The sequence below is a fragment of the Poecilia latipinna genome, unplaced genomic scaffold, assembly GCF_001443285.1.
Source record: "Poecilia latipinna isolate Pla-1442-1.1 unplaced genomic scaffold, P_latipinna-1.0 Scaffold1232, whole genome shotgun sequence".
NCBI lineage: Eukaryota > Metazoa > Chordata > Actinopteri > Cyprinodontiformes > Poeciliidae > Poecilia > Poecilia latipinna.
The window spans coordinates 78,602-100,224 of NW_015113848.1; the positions used below are offsets into that span (position 1 = coordinate 78,602).

The 21,623-nt window shown below is 41.5% G+C and overlaps 3 protein-coding genes across 5 annotated transcripts in view; all 3 read right to left on the reverse strand.

Annotated features, from left to right (window-relative positions):
* The window catches only part of wasf2 (WASP family member 2), an 11,428-nt gene extending 4,052 nt beyond the window's left edge, over window positions 1–7,376 (reverse strand). The window contains exons 1-8 of the mRNA XM_015054154.1: window positions 6,975–7,376; window positions 4,983–5,146; window positions 4,721–4,855; window positions 4,460–4,613; window positions 3,939–4,056; window positions 3,727–3,845; window positions 1,154–1,312; window positions 446–915 (exon numbers count right to left, since the gene is read on the reverse strand). Of these exons, the coding sequence (XP_014909640.1) occupies window positions 446–915; window positions 1,154–1,312; window positions 3,727–3,845; window positions 3,939–4,056; window positions 4,460–4,613; window positions 4,721–4,855; window positions 4,983–5,115 (1,288 nt within the window). The 5' untranslated portion in view covers window positions 5,116–5,146; window positions 6,975–7,376. The remainder of the gene's footprint in view (window positions 1–445; window positions 916–1,153; window positions 1,313–3,726; window positions 3,846–3,938; window positions 4,057–4,459; window positions 4,614–4,720; window positions 4,856–4,982; window positions 5,147–6,974) is intronic.
* A 464-nt stretch (window positions 7,377–7,840) lies between these two features.
* LOC106960812 (methyltransferase-like protein 24) lies at window positions 7,841–19,371 on the reverse strand. The gene is made up of 6 exons (XM_015054151.1): window positions 19,250–19,371; window positions 14,934–15,132; window positions 12,025–12,123; window positions 9,997–10,133; window positions 9,584–9,852; window positions 7,841–8,909 (listed from the first exon to the last, which is right to left on the reverse strand). The coding sequence occupies exons 1-6, from the start codon at window positions 19,369–19,371 to the stop codon at window positions 8,686–8,688; spliced, it is 1,050 nt and encodes a 349-aa protein (XP_014909637.1). The 3' UTR covers window positions 7,841–8,685.
* The window catches only part of ahdc1 (AT hook, DNA binding motif, containing 1), a 35,602-nt gene continuing 27,217 nt past the window's right edge, over window positions 13,239–21,623 (reverse strand). For 2 of the 3 annotated variants that reach the window (XM_015054153.1, XM_015054152.1), the window contains exon 7: window positions 17,863–19,671. The gene's annotated coding sequence lies outside the window, so the exon portion shown is untranslated. Of the gene's footprint in view, window positions 13,388–17,862; window positions 19,672–21,623 lie in introns of those variants that run through there. The other variant, XR_001427655.1, reaches the window with a different exon arrangement.

The following is a 21,623-nucleotide window of genomic DNA, read 5'->3' on the forward strand; positions in this document are numbered from 1 at the left end:
CCCAGATAAAAACAACAAAATTGCAAAAAATAAATTTTTTTTTTTGAAGATAAAAAAAAAAAAAAAAAAAAACTCAGAGCCCAGTTGCTTGACCCTAATTTGTTTGATTTTGTAAATGTTTGGTTGACCTTTGATGACCGCTCAAAACATTTATTAATATTTTTAAAATGACAGCAGCACAAACAAAACGTGTTCCTGCACAAACGTTTGACACCAACTTCTTTTAGTTAGAAGAAGGTGGGGGAGGAACTTCACTCCACCACCAACTGCTGCTCTTTAGAAATAAAGAGTTTGAGTTAAATGTCAGCCTTTTTGTTCACTTAACGCCAGTTATACCAAATCATTAAAATTACTAACTTAATAAAAATTATTGCTCGCTGCTTTCCGTGCTTTCCTGTTGGAAGTAGACTAGTGTTTCCGTTGACGTGTTTCTGCTACGTCTTACCTTGTCGGATGGCCTGCAGCAGGTCACTGCGACCGTCGCTGACAGGAGCTGGCTGAGGTTTGGGAGCAGAGCTGGGGGCCAAACCACCGCCCGAGATAGGTGGAGGAGGAGGAGCACTGTAGTCAGAGGGTGGAGGAGGAGGCCCCGGAGGTGGAGGAGGCGGCGGCGGGGGTGGCGGTCCTCCACCTGTGGTGATTGGAGGTGGGGGAGGAGCCATGGCCATATCGGGCGGTGGAGGAGGAGCGGGTGGAGATGGAAAGGAGGGTGGAGGTGGGGAGGGAGTGCCATCGAAGCCAGTTGGAGGAGGAGGTGGAGCAAAACCAGAGGGCGGGGGCGGGGGAGGAGGTGCAGGGGGCGGGGAAAGGTTTGGGCGGGAGTTCAGAGGGGGAGACATAGAAGGAGGCGCAGGAGGAGGATGGGTTGGACTCAGCATGCTGACTCTATGCTGAGCTGCTGATCCATCATTAAACCTGCAGAGAAGAAGTCACTTTTAGAGACACTGAGACATTAACAGGCCTTAATGGAGACTTCACTTCCCTCCATTAACATTTTATATCTGTGTTCAACCACGGCTGCTCGTGTTCAAGTTAACAAAGAGACGAGCGCAAGGCCACGGCGAGCGTGACTTCGCTTTCACCGCATGCTGCCAAGGGCGACCATGTGCTGGCAACATGTGTGGGCAGAGTGCATGATGCTACAAGTACGTACGCCGTGTATGGGGGTGGAGGAGGCAGGATGTCATCAGGGCCAGGCGGAGGCGGAGGCGAGCCAGGCTCAAAGTGGTAAGAGTCCGTGCTTAGCTCAAGGTCGTCTGAGTTGATGTCCACCCTGGATTCGAAGCTGTCATTCAGTACGTCTGAGGGATTTCTGAACGCAAACAAAATAACGTCAAATCGAGCACAGCAGCTGCACCGACCGAGTGGAGGAAAAGATCAGAGAAACAGAACAAATTAGCAGCTTCTGCTAATTAGAGGTGAATTTAAAGGAACAGGTAAAAATAATCCCCTGAACATTTAAGGAACACAAAGTCTAACCTGGAAGTATGGAAACTTTATGTAATTTTTGTATTTTTATTTTTTCCAAATTAATAGGAAACACTTCAGTCAGATCTTTTTTTGACATGGCATGATGAATAATGCTCGCCATTGTCACGTATTCTGGAAAGATCCGGTGATGAGATGTTTTTGGCAAGACACAAACAATAAACTGTTCAAAATACTACAATATAATTTGCTTTTCAATGTCTATGTTATATAATAGAAAGCTAAATATCTGGTTGAAATTCTGAAAGACGGCAACGACAACAAAATGTCATGTGATACAATCACTATCAACATCAAATCAAGCAATAGGAAAAAAACTGACACATACAGTAAGACTGCAGAAAACACAAAGAAAAGAAAAATTAAATAAATGGACAAAACCCAGGAGGAAAATTGGTGACGGAAAATACTGAAAAATAAAATAGTAGAAAATTCAATGAAGAGCATATCCTATAATATTCATTGTTTGAAAAGGCGTAAACAAAAATGAAAACAAATAAAAGTAAAAAATAAAAGGCCTGCAGTGTTTTACAAAAGCCTGATGATAAAACACTGAAAATAGTCAGAAAAGCAACTGGAGAGTATTGATGATTTCCTTCATTTTCCTCCTGTTGTCTATAACTACAGATTGCTGCGCAGAAATACAAATATTGTTCTTCAAAAGGTTTTTTTTTTATACCTGTTGTCATTAGAACTGCATTCCCATTCTTACTTAGCGGTACAGTTTATTTTACAGTCTAATACAATCATTTTTACATCCGACAGAAAAGACAATCAAAAGTGAAAACAAAATGGTGGAGACACATTTTTTGTTGTTTACTGGAGAGTTTTTTGTGGCCATCAGCTCTACACCCTTCCCCTTGAGAACATTCCCAGACGGCACATACCGCCTCATCAGTGTGTACAGATCCGCTGATAAGCAGGGGAAAGGGGGATGAATCACATGAGCGGCTAATGTGGGTTTTTGCTTTGAAAGCCAAATCTGAGGCAACAGATTCAGAAAGTCAATATTTTGACTCCTTAAATCTTTACCTTTCATAAGTGATGGTTACATTGCTGTATCCCTGCCCTCGGCATCTGAAAAAACTTAAACGTTGCAAAATCTGCATGGAAATAAACACCTCTAGTGGTTCATTACTAAAACTCACTTCTGCATGCATTGATCTAGTGACACATCTGGATCGATATGTCTTGTTTAATTTTGAACGCCGTCAACTTTAGGGAATTCTTTTGCACATCTGAGCAGTTCTTTTTATCTTGCGTCTGGTGTACCTCAGTCAGTCTCGCCTCTTTTTCAGTCTGTAACTGTGTTTCTTCCAGGATTCCCCCTCTATTTAGCTCCATCTAGCTTCTTGTCAAACCTGAACAGCTTCCCTGTCCCTGCTGAGGCATCCCCACAGCATGACCCTGCTGTCAACATGTCACTGCACTTATGATAGCAGGTGGGAGAACCTTTACAACATTCTTTAGTCCAAAAGTTCAAAACAAATGACCAAAACTGCAACAGCTGTTGGTGAAGGAGTAAAATAACTAGAGCCCATTGCCATTTATTCTCTGTTCGGTGATAAAGGCTTTAGTTGCTTCTTCCAATAATAAAACAGGCTAGAGAAAATACGATGCTTTTAAGCTCTTTAAATGCATAACAACCATTAAAAAAAAAAAAAAAAAAAACACACGAATGTCATCTTAAAAAAAATTGGTTTCACTTTTTTTTCTTTGAAAAGCTGACAAAAATCAATTGGAGACCAGCTGGAATCCATGGCAACCTAGCCTGTCCACTTTAGGTAACCACCAAAAAAAGTATGAGCCAAAAGTACTGAACACAGAAATTGTATTTTTTTTTAAATCAGTCAAATCTATGGTCTACTACAAATACTGCATACAGCTGCTGTAATCCAAATGATCAACAAAAATGTAATAAATCGGGATTAAGATGAAAGGTTTAAAGTTGTTATGCGTGCCGTGTCTGCTTGTTGCAGTTTCTATTAAAAAAAGCCTAAAAAGCAAACAGAAACTTAAATCATTTGTTCCAATTACTCCTCTTTCTATTTATAGCAATTCAATGTGCACCCAGTTCCAAAAAACGGCATCAAACTCCCTGAAAAAGGAAATGAAATTCATCATCAGCTGAAAGTTCATGACTGAAACAGCCCATTACGCTCCTGCCTGTCGGGTTCCTGAACACACAGTACAACCTTCAGAAAGCTGCCCAGCTTACTTCAGTTTCAGTTTACTCACTTTTCATTCTTTGGTACGACAAACTCCTGTCCCATCTTCAGCCGCTCCCATTCGTCCTTCCTGGTCTTGATCTTTCGAGGATGAAGCGTCCTTGGGTTCACGTTGTCTTTCTTCTCCCTCTGCTCAGAAAACACAGAGTTAAATAAAATGGTGGATGTTGTAATGCATTACTCTGGCTTTGGGATTCATGATCTTATGTTGGCGTGTCTCACTCTGTGCTTGCGCTTCTCCTTCATGATGTCCTTGGTGTCCTGCAACATCTTCTCCTTCCACAGGTCGAAGAAGTAGGACGGATCCGTGTAAAACTTCAGAGCCTCTTTACCATCCTCCCTGCAAACAGTATTTATAGGTACTATGAGCAACAGTCACACTTTGTTGTGAGCTGTGAGATTATAATCTGCTTAAAGAGCAGAAGTATATATAAGGCATTTAACTTCTGTTATAAGATGTCTTCACATATCTTTCTGCATGATTAAACTAAACTAATGATGCCTAATCTGAGTTGACACATTCCTTGCATTGCTGACTTCTTGTTACACAAGTTTTATTTTGCTTTGTGGGGTAGTTGAATTTCATAAAATTAAACCATCAAAAATTAGTGCAATTCATGCCCCAGAAACACTGAAAACTATAAGTCTTAGCTGCTAAAATATGCCCATAATTTAAGTTTTGATACATGTTTGGGAGCCGTTCTTCACATCTGCATGTGCTGCTCCTGCCTGCTCCATCCTACCTGTACTGGCTGAGCTGGTTGAGTGGTGGTGGAGGGTTACAGGTGGTGTAAGTGTCCTGTACAGGGACAGGCAGAGACGGCCTGGTGAACAGCTGCTGATCCTGGGTCAGGCTGCTGCGGAAGGCTTTCCTGGTAGTGATGGCCTGCAGAGAGACTAGGAGAAACAAACGAGAAGTTGCATAAACAACTTGGATCATCTTGCTCAAGAAAGAGGGAACGTGGAGACAGTTTCAGGAGGAACGTCCAGGAGGAAGAACTTACCCTCTTCTTCTTTGGGGTCCAGCTGGGTGACTTTAACCTGTAGGCGATCAACTCTTTCCCCCAGCGTGTTGACTCTGGTAGCAAAGGCTCCAGCCTGGATAAAAAGCTCCCCAAACACGTCCTCTGCATATTTACCTAAATAAAAAAATAAAATAAAAAACACCACAACTTCCTTTACCCTTGTTAAATGTTATACAAGCTATATGAGTACACTCAACCGACAGATATGACCGACAATAAACTAAACCTGGCTGGTACTCACTGAGGCTGCCGAGCTGACGGATGATGTTGGCCAGGCTGATGTTGGTCACACATTCCAGTTCGCTGCGGATGTTTGAAGGGATGGTCTGACGGCTCACGTGCCGCGGCTCTATATTCCTCGTCACCAAAGGCATGATGGGAGGCGGCAGGCAGGGTGGCCCAACCCTGACACAAAGGAAGTGAGAGGATCAATTACTGGCGCTGGGTAAGATGTTGTCCAAACTCAGAATTACCTCCTTATCGATATGTATAGCTACTGGTAACACAGTTCTAAAGGTACTCATATCTATCAAACTTTTTCACATTTGCTCTACAACCACAAACATATTTTATTGGGATTTTATGTCGTAAACATTAATTGTGAAGTCATAATTTGCAGTATAACTTCATAATTAGTAAACTATACTATGACAAGTTTTCTTCTAAGACTTTTTTTTCTGTCTTCCTAAAGAACTGACAAGCCTTCCTGTCCAGGTTGAAGAAAAGCAACACCACAGCATGATGCTGGCACTACCGTGTTCCACTGCGGGGTGGGTGTTTTTTGGCGATGAAGTGCATGACACGCAGCGTTTGAATGGCAGCCTCTGAGGTTTCAAATGACCACATCGCCCTTTCTGGGTATGATTTGACAAAATGTGCAAAAGCTCAAGGGTTCCGAATATTTTCACAAGTCAATGTACATTTATAGATTTTACACCTTTATTGTATCTGTAATATAACTGAAATTCAATTTATTTAAATATCTCTATAACATTTAAATGAGGAACTGAAAAAGAAGAAGAAGAAAGAAGGGCAAAATGTAAGAACGTTTTTCTTTGGCAATGGGGCCTTAAAAGGACATAGTATGTGCATTTTACATTGGCTGCCATTTCACAAATTTTCAAATCAAACACTAATTTGCCAAAAGTCTTGTATATGACCATCAGCAAATCAATATTTCATGTTTGACCAAATGCTTAATGCTAAGCTATGAATAATTGAAGCTTTTAAAAAGGCATGTTAACTGCCAATTTTATTACAAGCAGTCCGTCTGTTTCTTTAGCTTACACTCAAAAATCGCCACACTCAAGAATTTCCAGTCCATATTTTTGACTTTTTAATGATCTGAAGACTAAATACATTTCTTGTCGCCTACTAAAGCGTTTTTGCACGTCTAAATAAGTTAAGAGGCTCATGTCTAAGCAAGCTCTGCACACACACATATAAATAACACAGAACCAGACAGAACTAAAGCAGAAGCAAAACTGCTGCTTAGCTCAGATCAGCATCTACTATGCAGCAGCTGAGCGAACCAAACTGAAAGGTTAAAATAGAGAAGAGACTGCTGAGGTTAGCTAGTTCCCTACCATTATGTTTGCAGCTGTGTAAATATATTAAGTGATATGGAGCTGACCTGTGTACCTAATATCAGCTGCACGCAGTAACATAGGAGAATATGGTTGACAGCTCAGTGACTTCAGTGCCTCCCTGTTGGGCCCATTTTGGCTGCCTAATTACAAGTCTGTCCAGTTAAAATGATGTACTCAGCTGAAGAGATGATTCATAGAGTAAGAATCACAAAGAGAGCTGTTTGTGTTGCACTTTTTCCCCCACTCGGTAAACGTGTTGCTATGCTCCAAAACCCCAAAATGAAGCACTGACACTGATGGAAAAACTTGAAAAACACGAAAAGCCCGGGGGGCTGCCCTGTGCTCGGCAGTGACAGTGAGCCAGCCTGTGGATTTGAATAACTGGATTTTGCTTAATTGCTTAACGTCAAGATAGCTACAGAACGGTCGAATACTACACTTTTATTAATCAAATCGGTAAAAACAGCGAACGCTTTCACCCAAACATTAGCTAAAACAGGCTAAATGTAAGTTGGGATCTCGGCCTTGTCGGAGCAGGAAGTAAACTTGTAAGCGCCTCTTATCTCGAAGAAACCCTCAAACAAGGGTGTTTTTTTTACCCGTCACCATATATAAACAACACTGAATCAATTTTACTCCCTTACCGTTAAAACTTGCGCCTGTAGGTTCACTCTATTTTATCTGTTGGTTGTTAGGTCGGAAGATTTTCTCAAAAAATGTTGAGAGTTACAGCACAGCGAGTCGAGCCTGAGCAGCTCGCGCAAGTCCCGGAATTGGTAACTTCTGATTGGTTGACGGACAGGATTTCTCGAAGGTGATTGGCTACAGAGGATGTCTTGCGCTTTGGGTTGAAGAACAGGATGTGGAAATTTCAACGTAAAGAGCGCAACTCCACCCAAGCTAGTGGCAAACATCTGTCCGTAATTTTCGTAAGGGGAGGGCGGAGGCAACCCCGCATTCCAGAGTGCGCTCCCAGCGAGCTGGAACGCGTCCGAGGAATGACTGGCACTGGAGCTTTCTGCATAGGGAAACACTTAAAAGTTCATGGTGGTAAAGTGCATCCTTCCTCTCAGCGGCGGTATTTCAAACGGGAAGTGCTGAGCCTTTGACGGGAAAAAACGTATCTGAAAATTAAATTAAGAATGAAACGCCTTAAAATCTTATACTGTGGTAGAGTGTACAGTTAGGATAGCTATAGCTTTGTCTTGCTAATAAAAACCTGAATACTGTTAGTTTTTATTCACTCATTTTACTCTGACAGCTCTAAGTAAAATGCGGTGCAAGCAAGTGCTGCCAGAATTCAGCTGATTAATAGCCCACCTGCGTGTATTTTAGTCTCAGTACAGCTTTCCTGTAAAAGGTCTGAGAGGTTTGTTAAACAATTAGAACATCCCCTGAACTCACCATCATCACCGTGAATCATGGTGGTGGCAGTATTATGCTACACTGATGCTTTTCTTCAGCAGGGAAAGGGAACCTGAACAGTTTCTTTGAATACGAATATGCCTCTTTATAGATTAGTATTTATTTAAAAAGAAAAGATTACTTTTGCTTACGGATTTGATCATTTCTTGTGCTGGCTACCACATACATTTCTGGTGAATTATATTGAATTATGCGATTGTAAAGAGGGAGAGAAAAAAAAGGAAACATTAAAAGAGCTCTGCAAGGCACTGAACGCGTTACTGAAGGAAGCACAGTTTTATCTAATAAATTTAAATATGCACACTTTTAAAAGGGGATTGATGTTTTACACAGATGTACAGAAAAATAAACAAGCTTTATTAAATATTTTCTTTGGGATACCGTTGGTTAAAATATATGTAAAGAGGTTGTGATTATTTGTTTAATCAAATTAGCTTTTTTCCAGATAATTATTAACTGTGCATTTAAATAGGGGGCAGTCGTTTCAGTTTATGTAAACAGCTCAAACTCAAAACAAAAGTCATCTCAGGATGCCAAGCAAAAAAGGCATTTCTGTTCTGTATTTTATTGCCAGCTTTGCAGAAAATATATTCTTTGAATCACATTATTTTGACCTGAACAAAGAACATCAGCCACTGTTCCTTTTCCCGCCACAGAGAGTAATTGTTGTCAGCATTGTATAATGAACACGTCTCTTTCCCTCTCAAGTTGTAAAATGTAAATCCATTAACGCCCACTAGAGGGCGGTGTTGGATGAAGAAATTTGTGGTAAAAGAAAGGCAAATTTTTTTTCCACAGAACTGCATCATTTTTCAGGCAAAACATTCTCAGTCTTGTTTGTTTCCCTCCACAACAGCATTTGTTGAGTGTCAGTGTCGTGTGTTGACCCAGCTGAGGGTGTAGGAGCTGCGAGCGCTTTCCACAGTGTGCTTAAGGACTGTCAACCAGGTGGAGTCCAGCGGCCTCAAGGCCCCGCAGCACACTGAACCAGTAGCGGAGCACCTCCTCGTCGCTGCCCCCCACCTCAAAGCCTGCCCAGTGCAGGTGCACAGTGGCGACCAGATGATGAATGTTCTGCAGAGTCCCCGCCCCGATCCAGTTCTGAAAAAGCCACCACTCAGCACTTAACAGGTCAGCATACAAAAAAAATGAACCTGAAAGGGGGAGGAAAATATTAGCATAACATTTTTTAATGCACACTAACATTATTAAAGACTTTTTCAGCATCGGCTGAAATAAAGAAACCTTTTAACATTCTAATTCATTGAACATAACTGCATACATGGCTACACAAAATAAAATAAAAAATGTCCACATAGCTCAGTGTAAGTTCACAAAATTTAATGAAATACTACTCTCGAGGTTAAAGACTGGTGTGATGTCACAGATTTTCCAGTGTTTGTGGTGTTGAACAAGATCTCATGAATCTGGCAGTATGGTTACTTATTACAGATGAAGTGGTTCTACTAGTGTCCTCATGCTGTCACCTTCGTTATGCACTGAAGTGGCTCACAATCGAGTGGTGAGCGTCTGGGATGAGATTCAGCTCCTCCAGACATCAGCCTGTATTAGTATTTTACCGACATAGAAGTCCAACTCAGACTGCAGGTATGTAACGCCCTCTGGTGGCCGCCGGATGTAACTGGGGGCCCCCATGTGTGATTCACTCACTTAAACCGTTGCCATGGCAGTCAGAGATGGCGCAGAGCCCTGTTACCATGGCAACAGCCAAGTAAAAGTGCCTTTCCGGGTACGCTGGGGTAAAAAAGACTCTGTGGTGTGTTTGTTTGGCCAAAGTCTTTATTGTTTGCGCTCGCGTCTCTCTTACGGTGTGAATCCCAAGCGCCGCCATGATGTTGGCCAGCGTGTGAGCAGCCCCGCCCGGGGCTGCCGCTCGCCCCGTGCCTGCGCCTCTTCGGAGCTCGCCACTCCAGCCACAATTTGTGCTGGCTGACGACGCCCCTGTTGCCATGGTTACTGGCCAAACTGTTGCCAAGGTGACCAACAGATGCACTGGAGGTGCTGGGATCAAAACTGTGGGCTTTGCATCCGAGTCTGGAGACGGTGCTCAGAAAGTCTGCGTCTCCTCCATCCATACTGGCGAGACAAAGGGAAAAGCAGACAATGAGGCAGAGGCTCGCAGATAGTGGTTTGAAAGGTTTCTGCATGCGGGGATTAAATATGTAACGCGTTGTTCAGTGTGGTTAGTGTTACGAATGCCTGAGTTTGGGGTCCAGACACCTGAAGGAGTAAGCAACGCAGAGTCCATCTGCAGCTGGAAGCAGCCAGTCCTTGGCACACAGCAGCGAGCGAGCTGAAGCCACGGGGGGCGCCACTGTCTGGGCCTTCCCTGGGGGTAAAACCCTGGAGCAGTTCAGCTGGGGACAGGCGAGGAGGAGAAGAAAAAGCACACGGCACGGAGCTCTGAGAACCGACTGTCTCAAAGCTAGCATTAAAATGAGAGGAAGTGAAAGAAAAGAAGTGGCTTGACGAGGAGCCTTGTGAAATTCGGCAGTTTTCTCCATTTTTAAAACTTCTCTTAATTTTAGAGACTTTAAACTTGGGCTGGACGACTAAGAAGCTTAAACAACACTCGCATGCAGCGACATGAGGTGTAGCAGTAAGAGCGGGGTGTGCTATATGCAGAGGCTACAGTTTTCCACACAGCCGTCCTGGATTCGATGCTGCAAGCATTCCCCATTTTTCTCTGTTCCCCGTCTCGAAGCTGTCAATAAAAGTCACGGGTGCCAAAAAAACAAACACGCCAGCACTGTATCCCGGTTTAAGTTTCTTAATAACTTTCCGTTCTCAGTTTTCCAGCACTTGGGTGTTGTGTAACTAAAATTCTTTTTGGGAATTTCCAGTCTGAAACATCTTTTTTCTGGCTCCAGAATCGGCAGAATTTGGCTGCCAGCATATTGACAGCACCTGACTGATCGTATTACTGCTATGTCAACCCCCTACGCATGTCTGCAGTCAGAGAAGTGCAATGTAGCTCATGAAAGCGGAGGGTTTTCTTCTTTCATTATTGATTACTGTTCAATTTTGGCAAGATCTATCTCCTACATAAATTTTCAGCCTCTTCTATGCTCAAATGTTCCAGGATACCTCCAAGAAATGATGCATATGTGAGTCTAACAGGTGGTTCAGGTGGACAAGTTGATTGCAAGGGAGGAGAGGGGGGGGGGCTACAATGCTGAGCTGTCAAAGATGTGATTGAAAACAGAACTTTTTTTTTTCTTAAAACCTAACTTTTTTTCTCAACTTTGTTGAGTTTTTTGTTTTTTGCGGCTAACACTAATTTGTTTTTACAATTTACCTAAACATTTCAGATGACAGCGCCTTTCAAAAGTATTCACACCCTTTTATCTTTTCCACAATTTTGTTGTGTTATAATTTTAATATGTTTACATCGGATTTTACCGCACAAACTAACAAATAAGTGCAAATTTGTGAAACGAAAAATAGTTACATGATTTGTTTTATTATTTTAAAAATAAACATCTAAAAATTGTGATGTGCATTTGTATTCAACCTGCTTTACTCTGGTACCCTTAAATTTAATCCTTGAAAAGTCAAAATCCAGGCCTAAATTTGCGGCAGGACATTAAAACTGTTGTTCACAGACATGCTCCATCTAATCTGACAAAGTTTGAGCTATTATGCAAAGAAGATTGAGCAAAACGTTTAGTCTCCAGATTTGTAAAGCTCGTGGTGTGGTACCCTATAAGTCTTACTTGCGTAACTGCAGCAAACGTATAGCTCTACAAAATATTAACTCAGTTTGACAACAATACAAATGAATGCCACTCTTTTAAGACATACTCATGCAACATTTGGAAAGCAATTTACAGCCTTCTTTCGACTTGTGCTGTTCTTTTACATGAAATCCTATTAATATACCCTTAAGTTCAAGGTGTGACGTGACAAAATGTGAAACGCCAAAGGGGCATTAGTACTTTTTCAAAGCATTGCAAGTTAATGTAGGGTTTTTCCATTTACAGTTCTTTCTCATTAGTGTCTTGTTATGGCTGAGGAATTTGTAGAAAACGAGAGAAATGTCTGCAATACAGTTGTAAAATTTGCATTATTCAGCTCAATACATTAAACTTTAAATATAGTTTTGCACAAACATTAAATAATAAATTTAGGAATGCGCTGGAAAATTTGACGAGATAACTTTTTTTGCAGGCCCAGACAGTTCACTGTCGGTACGAAATCTTAAAATGGCTGCATTTGTTGAGTTTCAGGTGTTTCAGTCGTGCCTACCTGTAGCCTTGTGATATACATGATGATGCGACCGAGTTCTGCTGAGAAGGACAGCTCGCTCACTGCACATCGCTGCATCTCCATCGCTCTGGGTCCCACCTGGGAGCAAATGTAAAAAAATAAATAAATGAAAAAAACTACATATCGATATACTGCGGCGAAGGAAATAATAGATGATTTTTGGGAATCAGGAAGGCAGCTGAATAATGCACGGGGATGACGGTGAGAGAAGGTGCAAGAGCCGAGGAGGCGGGTCACAGGCGCTGACCCCAGGCCCATTGGTGATTGCTTGAAGCTCCTCAACAGACAAACAGACATGCACACATGCACACAAATACCCCTCTCTCCTCCTAACGCCATGGCAACCTCCGCAGAGCAGGAGGGGTGCACCAGAATGAGTCAGAGAGTTTAGCCTTGGGCAGATAAAGAGAGGGAGAGTGAGAAAAAAAAGGAAAGCAGAGGGGAGCCAGAGAGGAGCGAGGAGAAGGAAGGGTTGGGGTAAAGAAGTAAGGGACGGATGTGTGCTCAGCAACACAGACAGAGGCTGAGGATGGAGGCACAATCTGTCCATCCTCGGGGCAGAGACAGAAAAGACAGACCAGCTGTCATCCGGCTCTGATCAGGGGTCAGGACAGGGCTTGCCCCTTGCCCCCCACCTGTTCTGACATGCAGGTAATAATCCACAGAGCTGTACACAAGCTGACCTAAGCCATGCTGGATGAGGACGCCTCATCAGCTGTGGTTTATTTTGCATTCCTTGGCGTAGACTGCACAGTTTAAATTACCTTCATTTACTTGATGGTGTGGGTGGGGTCGTGGTTGGATTAAGTACTCTTCTCCCACTCACTCTGTGACTGGTTTTCCTTAGCATGTGGCAAACACTTTCAAGAGTAATCTGAATGTCTTCATGCTTATTTTGGCTCTCATATGGTACTTTATCCCGATGTTGTATTACTTTATAACTCTGTCACTCAATTAATTTGCAATGTCTTTCTTGGCATGTTTTTTCACTGTTTAGTGCAAAGGTCGGCAATGTTTAAGATCCATGACTTATATTTCTGTCTTTGTTCTTGCTAAATTAAATCTGTCTATAGCCACTAAACCCTATGGTGGTTTACAAAAAAAGATGGCTTTTAGGGTTTTACAAGTACTTTTGTAAATAAATACAGTTGCTTTGTTTAAGGTTAAAGAAATGTCCATCCATCCATCCATTTTCTGAACACCCTTGTCCCTCAGTGGGGCCGGGAGTGGTGCTGGTGCCTATCTCCAGCTAACGTTCCGGGCGAGAGGCGGGGGACATCCTGGATAGGTCGCCAGGCTGTCGCAGGGCAACACAGACACACAACCATGCGCACACACACACCTAGGGGCAATTTAGACAGACCAATTAACCTAACAGTCATGTTTTTTGGACTGTGGGAGGAAACCGGAGTACCCGGAGAAAACCCACGCATGCACAGGGAGAACATGCAAACTCCATGCAGAAAGACCGGGGCCGGGAATCAAACCCAGAACCTTCTTGCTGCACGGCAACAGCTCTACCAACTGCACCACTGTGCAGCCCGTTAAAGAAATGTATGTTTATATATTTTTTTACTTTTCAAAATCAAGAAAACCAACAGACTTTAGCAAAAGGAGAAGAAATTATACCCCTTAATTGAATGTGATATGTTTGTGGAAAATGAAGAACTCAACAAACCACAGAAAATCTATGAACGCCTTAAATACTTGAATATTAACACGATTCTAATGCAGGAATACTGTGCAGGTGTGTTAAAACACACAGTTACATAGTTACTTACTAAAATGTTGCAACATTATTATTATTATTATTATTATTATTTTGCTATTAGTTTCTTTCAAAAGTTTGTTTTGCCAAATGTCACAGAGCCACTGAAGGGGCCTCAGGGGCCCTGGAGCCACAAGTTGCACACCTTAGGCTTAATGCTCTAAACACTGTTTAAATCTGTCTTCTCGTCTAATTGTGGCACATCTTTTAATCATTTTCTCACCTGGAAATCCAACTCCTTCTCCAGAAAGCACTAAATGTTCTTGAGGGTTTAAGCGCTCCAATGTCCTCTGGGACAGATTTGCTAGTTTTTAGTTTATGTGCTGCCCACCTGCTGCGCCGGTCTGAATTGCTCTGCTAAAACTGCTCATTATTTAAAACACTTATACTGCAACTTTTCACTAAATTAGACACTAAACTATTTTCACTAACATAGAAATCCAAGTTAAGCATATATGAGATTTTCTTTGTGATTTATATTTATGTTGTTGCTATGTTATGTCACCTTTTTTTTCTAGTTATGTGTATCCGTATTTTCTGTCTCTGTTGTTTAACATGAGTGTTGCTTTAATGCACCAGTTACCAATAAACAACAATAAATCCTGATTCTGGTTATGAAGAAACCTGTGTCCCCAATAGTGTTCAAGCACTACTGAGTCACTTGGTTGCATCAACAACTTATTTATCGTTTTTATTTATGTATGTGTACTTTTATTCGTATACAACATTTGCAGCAAAAAATATACTCATATTATTATAGATTTTGTGTATTACTGTGGTTCCTGAAGTGAATGTCAGGATACCACATTTGCAGGTGGACATTAATTTGCCCACAATACAACAGGCTTATTAAGCCAACAGTTTCAACTCTTTAATATAAATTTATTTTTATGTTGTTCATGTCCGCTTTAGCTTTTATGTTATTTAATTACGCGACATGTCGCACATTAAACCGTCACTGGAAAATAAATACATTTATTAAAACATTTTTTTAATTTTTTTTTTTTTTTTTAGTTAAAGTGTAACCTTATGAACTCATCCTTTCTGTGAAATATATGAGTAATAACCACACACGAACTTAACCTATAAACTTCACCTATAAACCTGTTTTTGTACCAACCTGGCGCTCGTGCATCTCGTTTTCCTCCTCGTGCGCTCGCTCCCCATCCTTCACCTCCTCCTCCTCCTCCGTCCCCGCTCTCCCGGTGCTGGCTCCCCGAGCCTTGCCCGTTGACCTCCTCTCCGGCTCTAGGCCGATAACGGTGAAAGCGACAGCTCCGTCCCTCTCCTCCGCCCACAAACGCGCCACGACGAGGGGGCTGCAGGGCGAGGAGAACCGGCGGGATCAGCAGCAGCGGGACGAGGCCCGCTCTCGACCGGGGCAAAGCACCCATCTCCCGCACTCCTCCTCCGTGGCTGAGACGCTGAACATCTCACTGTAATCCAACTTTTCACCCCTCTTCCCCCCACATTTCCTCCCCTGTTTCCCCCCAGGGCAGATAAGAGAGGGAAGTTCCAGCTGGGTCCTCCTTCGTCCCCTCCCTTCATCTCCGGCCTTCTCCTCCTCCTTGTCACCCTCAGGGGAAACTTGTGGTGACAAGGCGCATTCTTCAGTCAGCGGTGGTCCCCTTCAAAATGCTGTTTTATTTATCTAACAACTGTAGAGTCAACAATTACCAAATGTAGGCAAGAAAAAATGATTTTCCGTCAGAAAAGAAAAAACAGACATACTCACACAGGATTCACATTTAAAATATAAATATTAATTTGTTGAAAAGCATAAACTTTATCTCAGACAGAACTGTTTACCGATGTATTTTATTTTTTACAAGTAGCCTCACGTTGGCCCATTTTTCATTCAACCATATAAACTCTGCCTAATTTTTAATTTGTGTTTGCTGCTATAAATGCTTTGCTCCTGTCGTTTTATTTCTTTTTATATTTATGTATATAACCTATTCCATAAATATTTCAGTTTATGTTTGAATGATGATGCCTCTCGGGCACTGTGTCACATCTTCATTATATCATTAAGAAATTAATTTAGGAAGTGGCCTAACTGAAGAAAAATATTCATCTTCCTAATTTTATAAGCAAAGATGCCTCATTTTATTCAAGGCAAGAATAAAATGGAGCACATGTCACACATAGAGCAGCCTTAATGGAAACATTTAAATGGCTACGCTGCCATTGAGTTTGCCAGTTTCTTTGTAGTCTTCACAATGAACTTTAAGCAGAGTTTCAGCCAATGCGGCTTTGTGATTCTTCTTTGTGTTGAGAAAGGATGAGCTCATAGCCAGAAGGAGAAAGAGCTCTGGTCAAGAAACTGGATCATCTTTTAGGTTTCAGCAATCTAGATGATTGTACAAACTCAAAAAAAAATAATTTTTTTTTGGCTATTTTCAGTTCTGTGGTATTCTATGTTTATCTGGATTTTATGAAAGAAACCTCCTTAAAATGTTAAAATATTTTTTTATCAAGATATCTAATGCTTACCACTCATTGTAACACTCAAGTTTGATATTTGTATTTCTTTTCTTTTTTTTTTTTTTACTAAAACACCAAATATACATTCAACTGCTTCTTTTTCGCCCACCGTCTCACCTGTTGAATCTTGTTTATTGTGGTTTTAATTAAGCACTTAAAATAGTTTTTTTGTTCTAGTTAGACTGAAGGAATACTGGGTTCTTGCCAGCTTTGAACACCTTTTTTTTTTTTTCTTTTTACCTTTCTCAACAAACTTCTGTTATTCTGTTGCAAATGCCGTCGTTTGCAACGTTTATTGGTTGTGAAATTTGTCAAGAGTGATGCATTCGTTCATGTCAACGTTTTTTGCGCAGCGTCAGTTCCTTTAAAATTGCTGCCATTAGCCCCGTGTACTCTCTTTGTTTTGCTGTCTCATAAAAGGTACCCCTGGTTCAGTGCTTCCGTATTTGGCAGCAGATGGCTGCACCCACTGATGTTCGTTGTGCTGGAGGTTTCTTCCTGTTCAAAAGGATCGTTTCATTTCCACTATGACCGCTTGCTTGCTCAGGATTAAAGAACGCTGCAAAGTCAATGTCTCACTTAGATGGCAACTTTTTATGTTTACCGATTATCTTTAAATAATCACCTGAATGTGACTGCACATGACTGCTTGTATTCAGGTCTGAATTTACACCGAACTGATTCTTTACAGCTGGATATGAATTAGATCTATTTGTGTTTTCCAGTTCCTTCAGATAACATTCACTGGAAATTGGCATTAGAAAGTTTCAGCAAGTTAGGATGTGCGTTCTGAAATAATAACCTTTAATCAGGTATTAAACCTACTTTGCAGCATCAAGCCCACATTTCTGTATAAAAAATATTTTTTTGTTGGTCTGGTGTAATGTAATCTTAGTGTTGTGTTCTAATTAGCTGTCAGCAGAAAATCATAATAATTAACAGAAAGAATGGCTTAAAAACATCACTCTATGTGCAATTAATCTTCACGCTTAGTAAACTGAGTTACTGGAATAAACTTCTCTAATTTGTGGAATAAAACAGAATATGAACCAGCTGAACCACCGAATACCAGTGGAGATTAAAGTAGAGAGAGTAAAGTGCCCTCAAATGTAAAAAATGTTATATTGAATCCAAATATTGTACAAAGAGCTTCAGGGTACAGATGGATTACAGTTAGCAGGGACTTTACCAGCTATTTAAATGCAGATAAAATGTCAATGTTTTATGCAAACACAGAAGAACATAAAAGTGAGAAAGAAAGAGCAGATGCCCCCTTCTCGCCTCCCCCCCAGCCGTTCTGTCTGTCATGTCGCGTTGTTGACAGAACGTGTCCCCCCCTCTGCCATACAGTGGAATGTCACAGCAAACACGTTTCCTCCGGCCACGTCTGAGTCTATTTAATCAGCCTGTTGACAAACTGTACACAATCTGCGGCCCGTAAACTTCCCCCATCTGCTTTCACTCTCCGTCACTCTGCGCGTCCGTCTGGCACACGCGTCCACACAAGCTGTGGATTTACAATATTTCTGTCCGTCAGCGAGTTACCTTCTAAACATGGCCACCCCTTTTTGATTGACCCTTTTTTTTTTTTTTTTACAGTTTCTGCGTTAACACTTACAGCTGGGATTAGGATTAGAAATGTTAAAGTAAAAGCTCTGTGCATTTCTCTTTCCTTCCTTTGCATTTAAACCCTCTTCTGCATCTTGGGTTTCTTTTTTTTTTTTTTTTTGCTCAGTCTGGTTTCTTTCCAGCTACCAGCACATCCCGCATTACTCTCCTCATCACTCATTCCTCTCCTCCCCTCTTTTTTTTTTTTTTTTACTCCCCGTCGAATCGTGTCCTTGTTTGAACTCCTTCCCTCACAGTTGCAGGCAAAGCCCGGCGCTTACAAAGGCTCTCAAATCACAAGCAGAACACCTCCTCTTGTCTGCTGAAGAAACTGCACGAGACAGACAAGTTTACCAATGGCAAGAACGTAATGTGTATTTAAATATTTTGCACCTCAGATACATACATGATATGTAACAGACAGATATACAATTTTCTTTTCTTTTTTTTTTTTTTTGCAGCACAAAAACCACCAAACAACACAAGACCACGAAAAAAAGAAGGGAGAGAGTGAATGAAAGAAAGAAAGAAATGAGGCCCCACCAAGATTTTGTCATCTCTGGAGCCTCAATCCTTTAGACCCCACAGGCACACACACATAGACGCATACACACGCGCGCACACACACATGCATTCAGGAAAAAAAGCAAACAAACTCACAAATACATGCATCACTGCAGTCACGCAAATCCATCCTCTGTCTGGAGTCCACACACACACACACAAAAAAAAAACAAGTCTCTTTGGGGCCATTGTGTAATTTCAGTGTCTCTTTCCCTTGTAGTTAAAACAGCAAAACACAGGATGTTGAGTCTCCAAGCTGCAGTCCTCCTCCTACTCCTCTTCCTCCTCTTTTCCCCTCCCTATCAGAGCAGAGAAATCACGGTAAGACGCAGAAGAGAGGAAAGTTGATAACCCCCCCCCCCACCACACCCCGACTCTGCCACCATCTTCCCCGCGGTCTTGGAGCTGAAGTCGTATGTACAGATGCTGGTATTTGAAGAGCAGAAACTTATTTAGTCCGCTTTTTTCTCTTATGGGACACAAACATCAAGAAGAAGTGCACAGAGCGGGACGTTTGGCTAGGCTCATGGTATTAAAAAAAAAAAAAAACGTCGATTTTTGGGCTCAGATGCGGCTCAGGTTGCGGCACAAGACAGTTGAGTGGTTTGAGTGCAGAACATTGCAGCTGGCTTTAGCGGTAAATGGAGAAGTTTTGGAGACAGGAACAGAAGGAGCGAAATGGAGAGAGAGAGAGAGAGAGAAAGCAGAGTGATCCTAATTTGTCTATACTGCAGAACAGAAATGGAAAAGGACTCGGCGAGATACTGCATGTGTCACAGAAGGACCCAAAGGGATGGGGATATAGTTTCATCTCTGTCCACCGCCGTCTGGACTTTGTCTGTCAGATTCCTCTTGGCCGTTCCCTCTCGGTCCAGGACAGAGTGCTCACGTATGATCATGGTTAGGTAGTGATCTAATCTGCACATGCGTTTCTCTGTGTGCGTGTGTGTTTTTCTTTTTCCTTATTTGCCCGTGTGCGTGTCTGTCTGTCTGTCTGAGTGAGTTGCCGGGAGTGTGCGTGTGTTTTCGTATACGTGCATGCGTTGAGTTTCATGGGTTGATCTTGATTGTCAGTGCTGGAGAATTAAAGCTTTACTGTCCAAGGCTGGCAGCTAAATTCTCACCCTTCAGTTCAGTCTCTCACAAAGAAGTTCCCTTTAAAAAATATGTTTGCAAATCTGTAAAAGCTTGACTCGAACCTGAGAGGAAACACAGAAAGAGGGAGAGAAAAAAAATGTAAAGATACAAACATTTTGAAATTGGAAATCACATTGTAGAACTTTTATAAAATCATTTTGATAAAAGATATTTGTTAGACTTGACATTTTTTTTAGCAAATTTTAAATATATTTAGGATTATGATTAGCACAAAGTGCCTAGCAAAAGTATTGAACATCTTTCTATTTTTACACTTTATAGACAGAAGCTATATTTTACTAACACTATCTAATAGATAAATGTAGTAGAAAGAAAATGAATTCCTTTCACAAAGAAGATTTTCAATAACGCTGCAACCATTTATATGCAGATAAATCAAGCTGATGCCCCTTAAATAAAATAAAATAACAGTGCGTTGGTAAATAGAGTCGATCTAAATTTAATTTAACTGAATTTAGGCATAAATGCAGCAGAAGAGAACAGTAGAGAACAAACAGCATCATGAAAACCTGACAGCTCAGGGAGAAAGTTGTGAAGAAGGAGAAGAAGGTGAGAAGGGCATTAAACAGAGAAGCAGCCAAGAGGCCTGTGGTAATTCCGGATGAGCTGCAAAAATTAACAGCTCAGATGAGAGACAGGACAACTAAGAGCCATGAACCTGGGCTAATTAGAGGCGTGGCAAGAGGAAACAAATGTGGAGACTTAATAGGTCCTTACATGAGCCACACGGGTTACAAAGCAAGCTCACATGAAACCAAAATTCAGGGACATGTGTGGTGGAAATCACTGCACATCACCCTGGGCGCACCCCGGCCACACAGAAGCATGGTGGCGGCAGAGTCATGCTTCGGGGACACATTTCTTTAACAGGAGCCAAGTGCATACAGCCAGAGCAAAAAATGCAATCATTAGAGCAAAGAGTGTTCGTCTGATGTTCGTAGAAGCACTATGTTCAGGCTTACTGAGGTTGAGGTGTTTCGTAAAGAAAAATGGAAAAACAAGCTAGTCAAGCCATACCAAAAAAAAAAGAAAAAAAAAAAAAGACTGCTGCGTAACTGAAGTAAAAGGTGGTTCTCCAAGGTATCGGCTCAGAGGAGCTGCGCACTTTTCTATTTGTAAAATATTTTGGTCTCCAACTTCAAATCCCGACAAAAGATGCTGAAGTTGGTGGTAAAGAGAAAAATCTCTTTCCAACCAGGACTCTCTGCAGTCTAGAATTAGCAGATCTACCTTGGTGAAGCTTTGTTTTGTTGTCAACAACTTAAACGCTGCTCAGCTGGGCAGCGGTAAGCTAATTGATTCGGCCACTGCAGAGTCTTCTACTTCACATTAAATTTTGGGTTGTTATTGAGTTGTAACAACAATCGATATCCGTTCACCTTTGCCGCATTTGGCTGAATCTGGGCTGACAGCGGATCCCTTATGCACCACAGACTTGTATTTTCAGCCTGTATAGACTACAGAGCAGGGACGTCAGACGTGTCTAACCTCATTATTTTTTTCAGAGATAAAACAAGCAAGATGGAATGATAACTTATCCATAAGCAATCACCTCATATCAGAAAACGCTACACCTCGCACAATGAAGAGCAACCAATACATTTGGATAAATGTTCCTTAGCAACTGTTAGATATCAATAAATCCAGGTATAATTCTGAATGAATATTTTACGTTGTCTGTTTCCTGACATGAATCCAGTTTTCTAATTGTTGAAATTGATACATTTTTGACTTATTAATTCAAAACTATGCTTTGATATATGGATCATTGAACTGTAATAAGATCAAAGTCACAATGCGCCTCCGCACTGAAACATACCCGCAGCATGATGCTCTCACCACCATGCCAGACAGCTGCTTCAGTGTTTTTTTTTTTAAGTTTTTACATATTCCTTTACACTTACTTCTTGTCATTGTGGCCAAGTAACTCAACCTTCGTCTTGTCTGAACACGAAACGTTTCTCCAGAAGACATTTGTCTTTTACCTGTGGAC

Coding starts and splice junctions, on each gene's coding strand:
- LOC106960812 (XM_015054151.1), bottom strand. CDS start 19,371: ATGATCATACGTGAGCACTCTGTCCTGGACCGAGAGGGAACGGCCAAG. Junction 15,133..19,249: donor CCATCCCTTTGGGTCCTTCT/GTGACACATGCA, acceptor CTCGCCCTGCAG/CCCCCTCGTCGTGGCGCGTT. Junction 12,124..14,933: donor ACGAGATGCACGAGCGCCAG/GTTGGTACAAAA, acceptor ATTTGCTCCCAG/GTGGGACCCAGAGCGATGGA.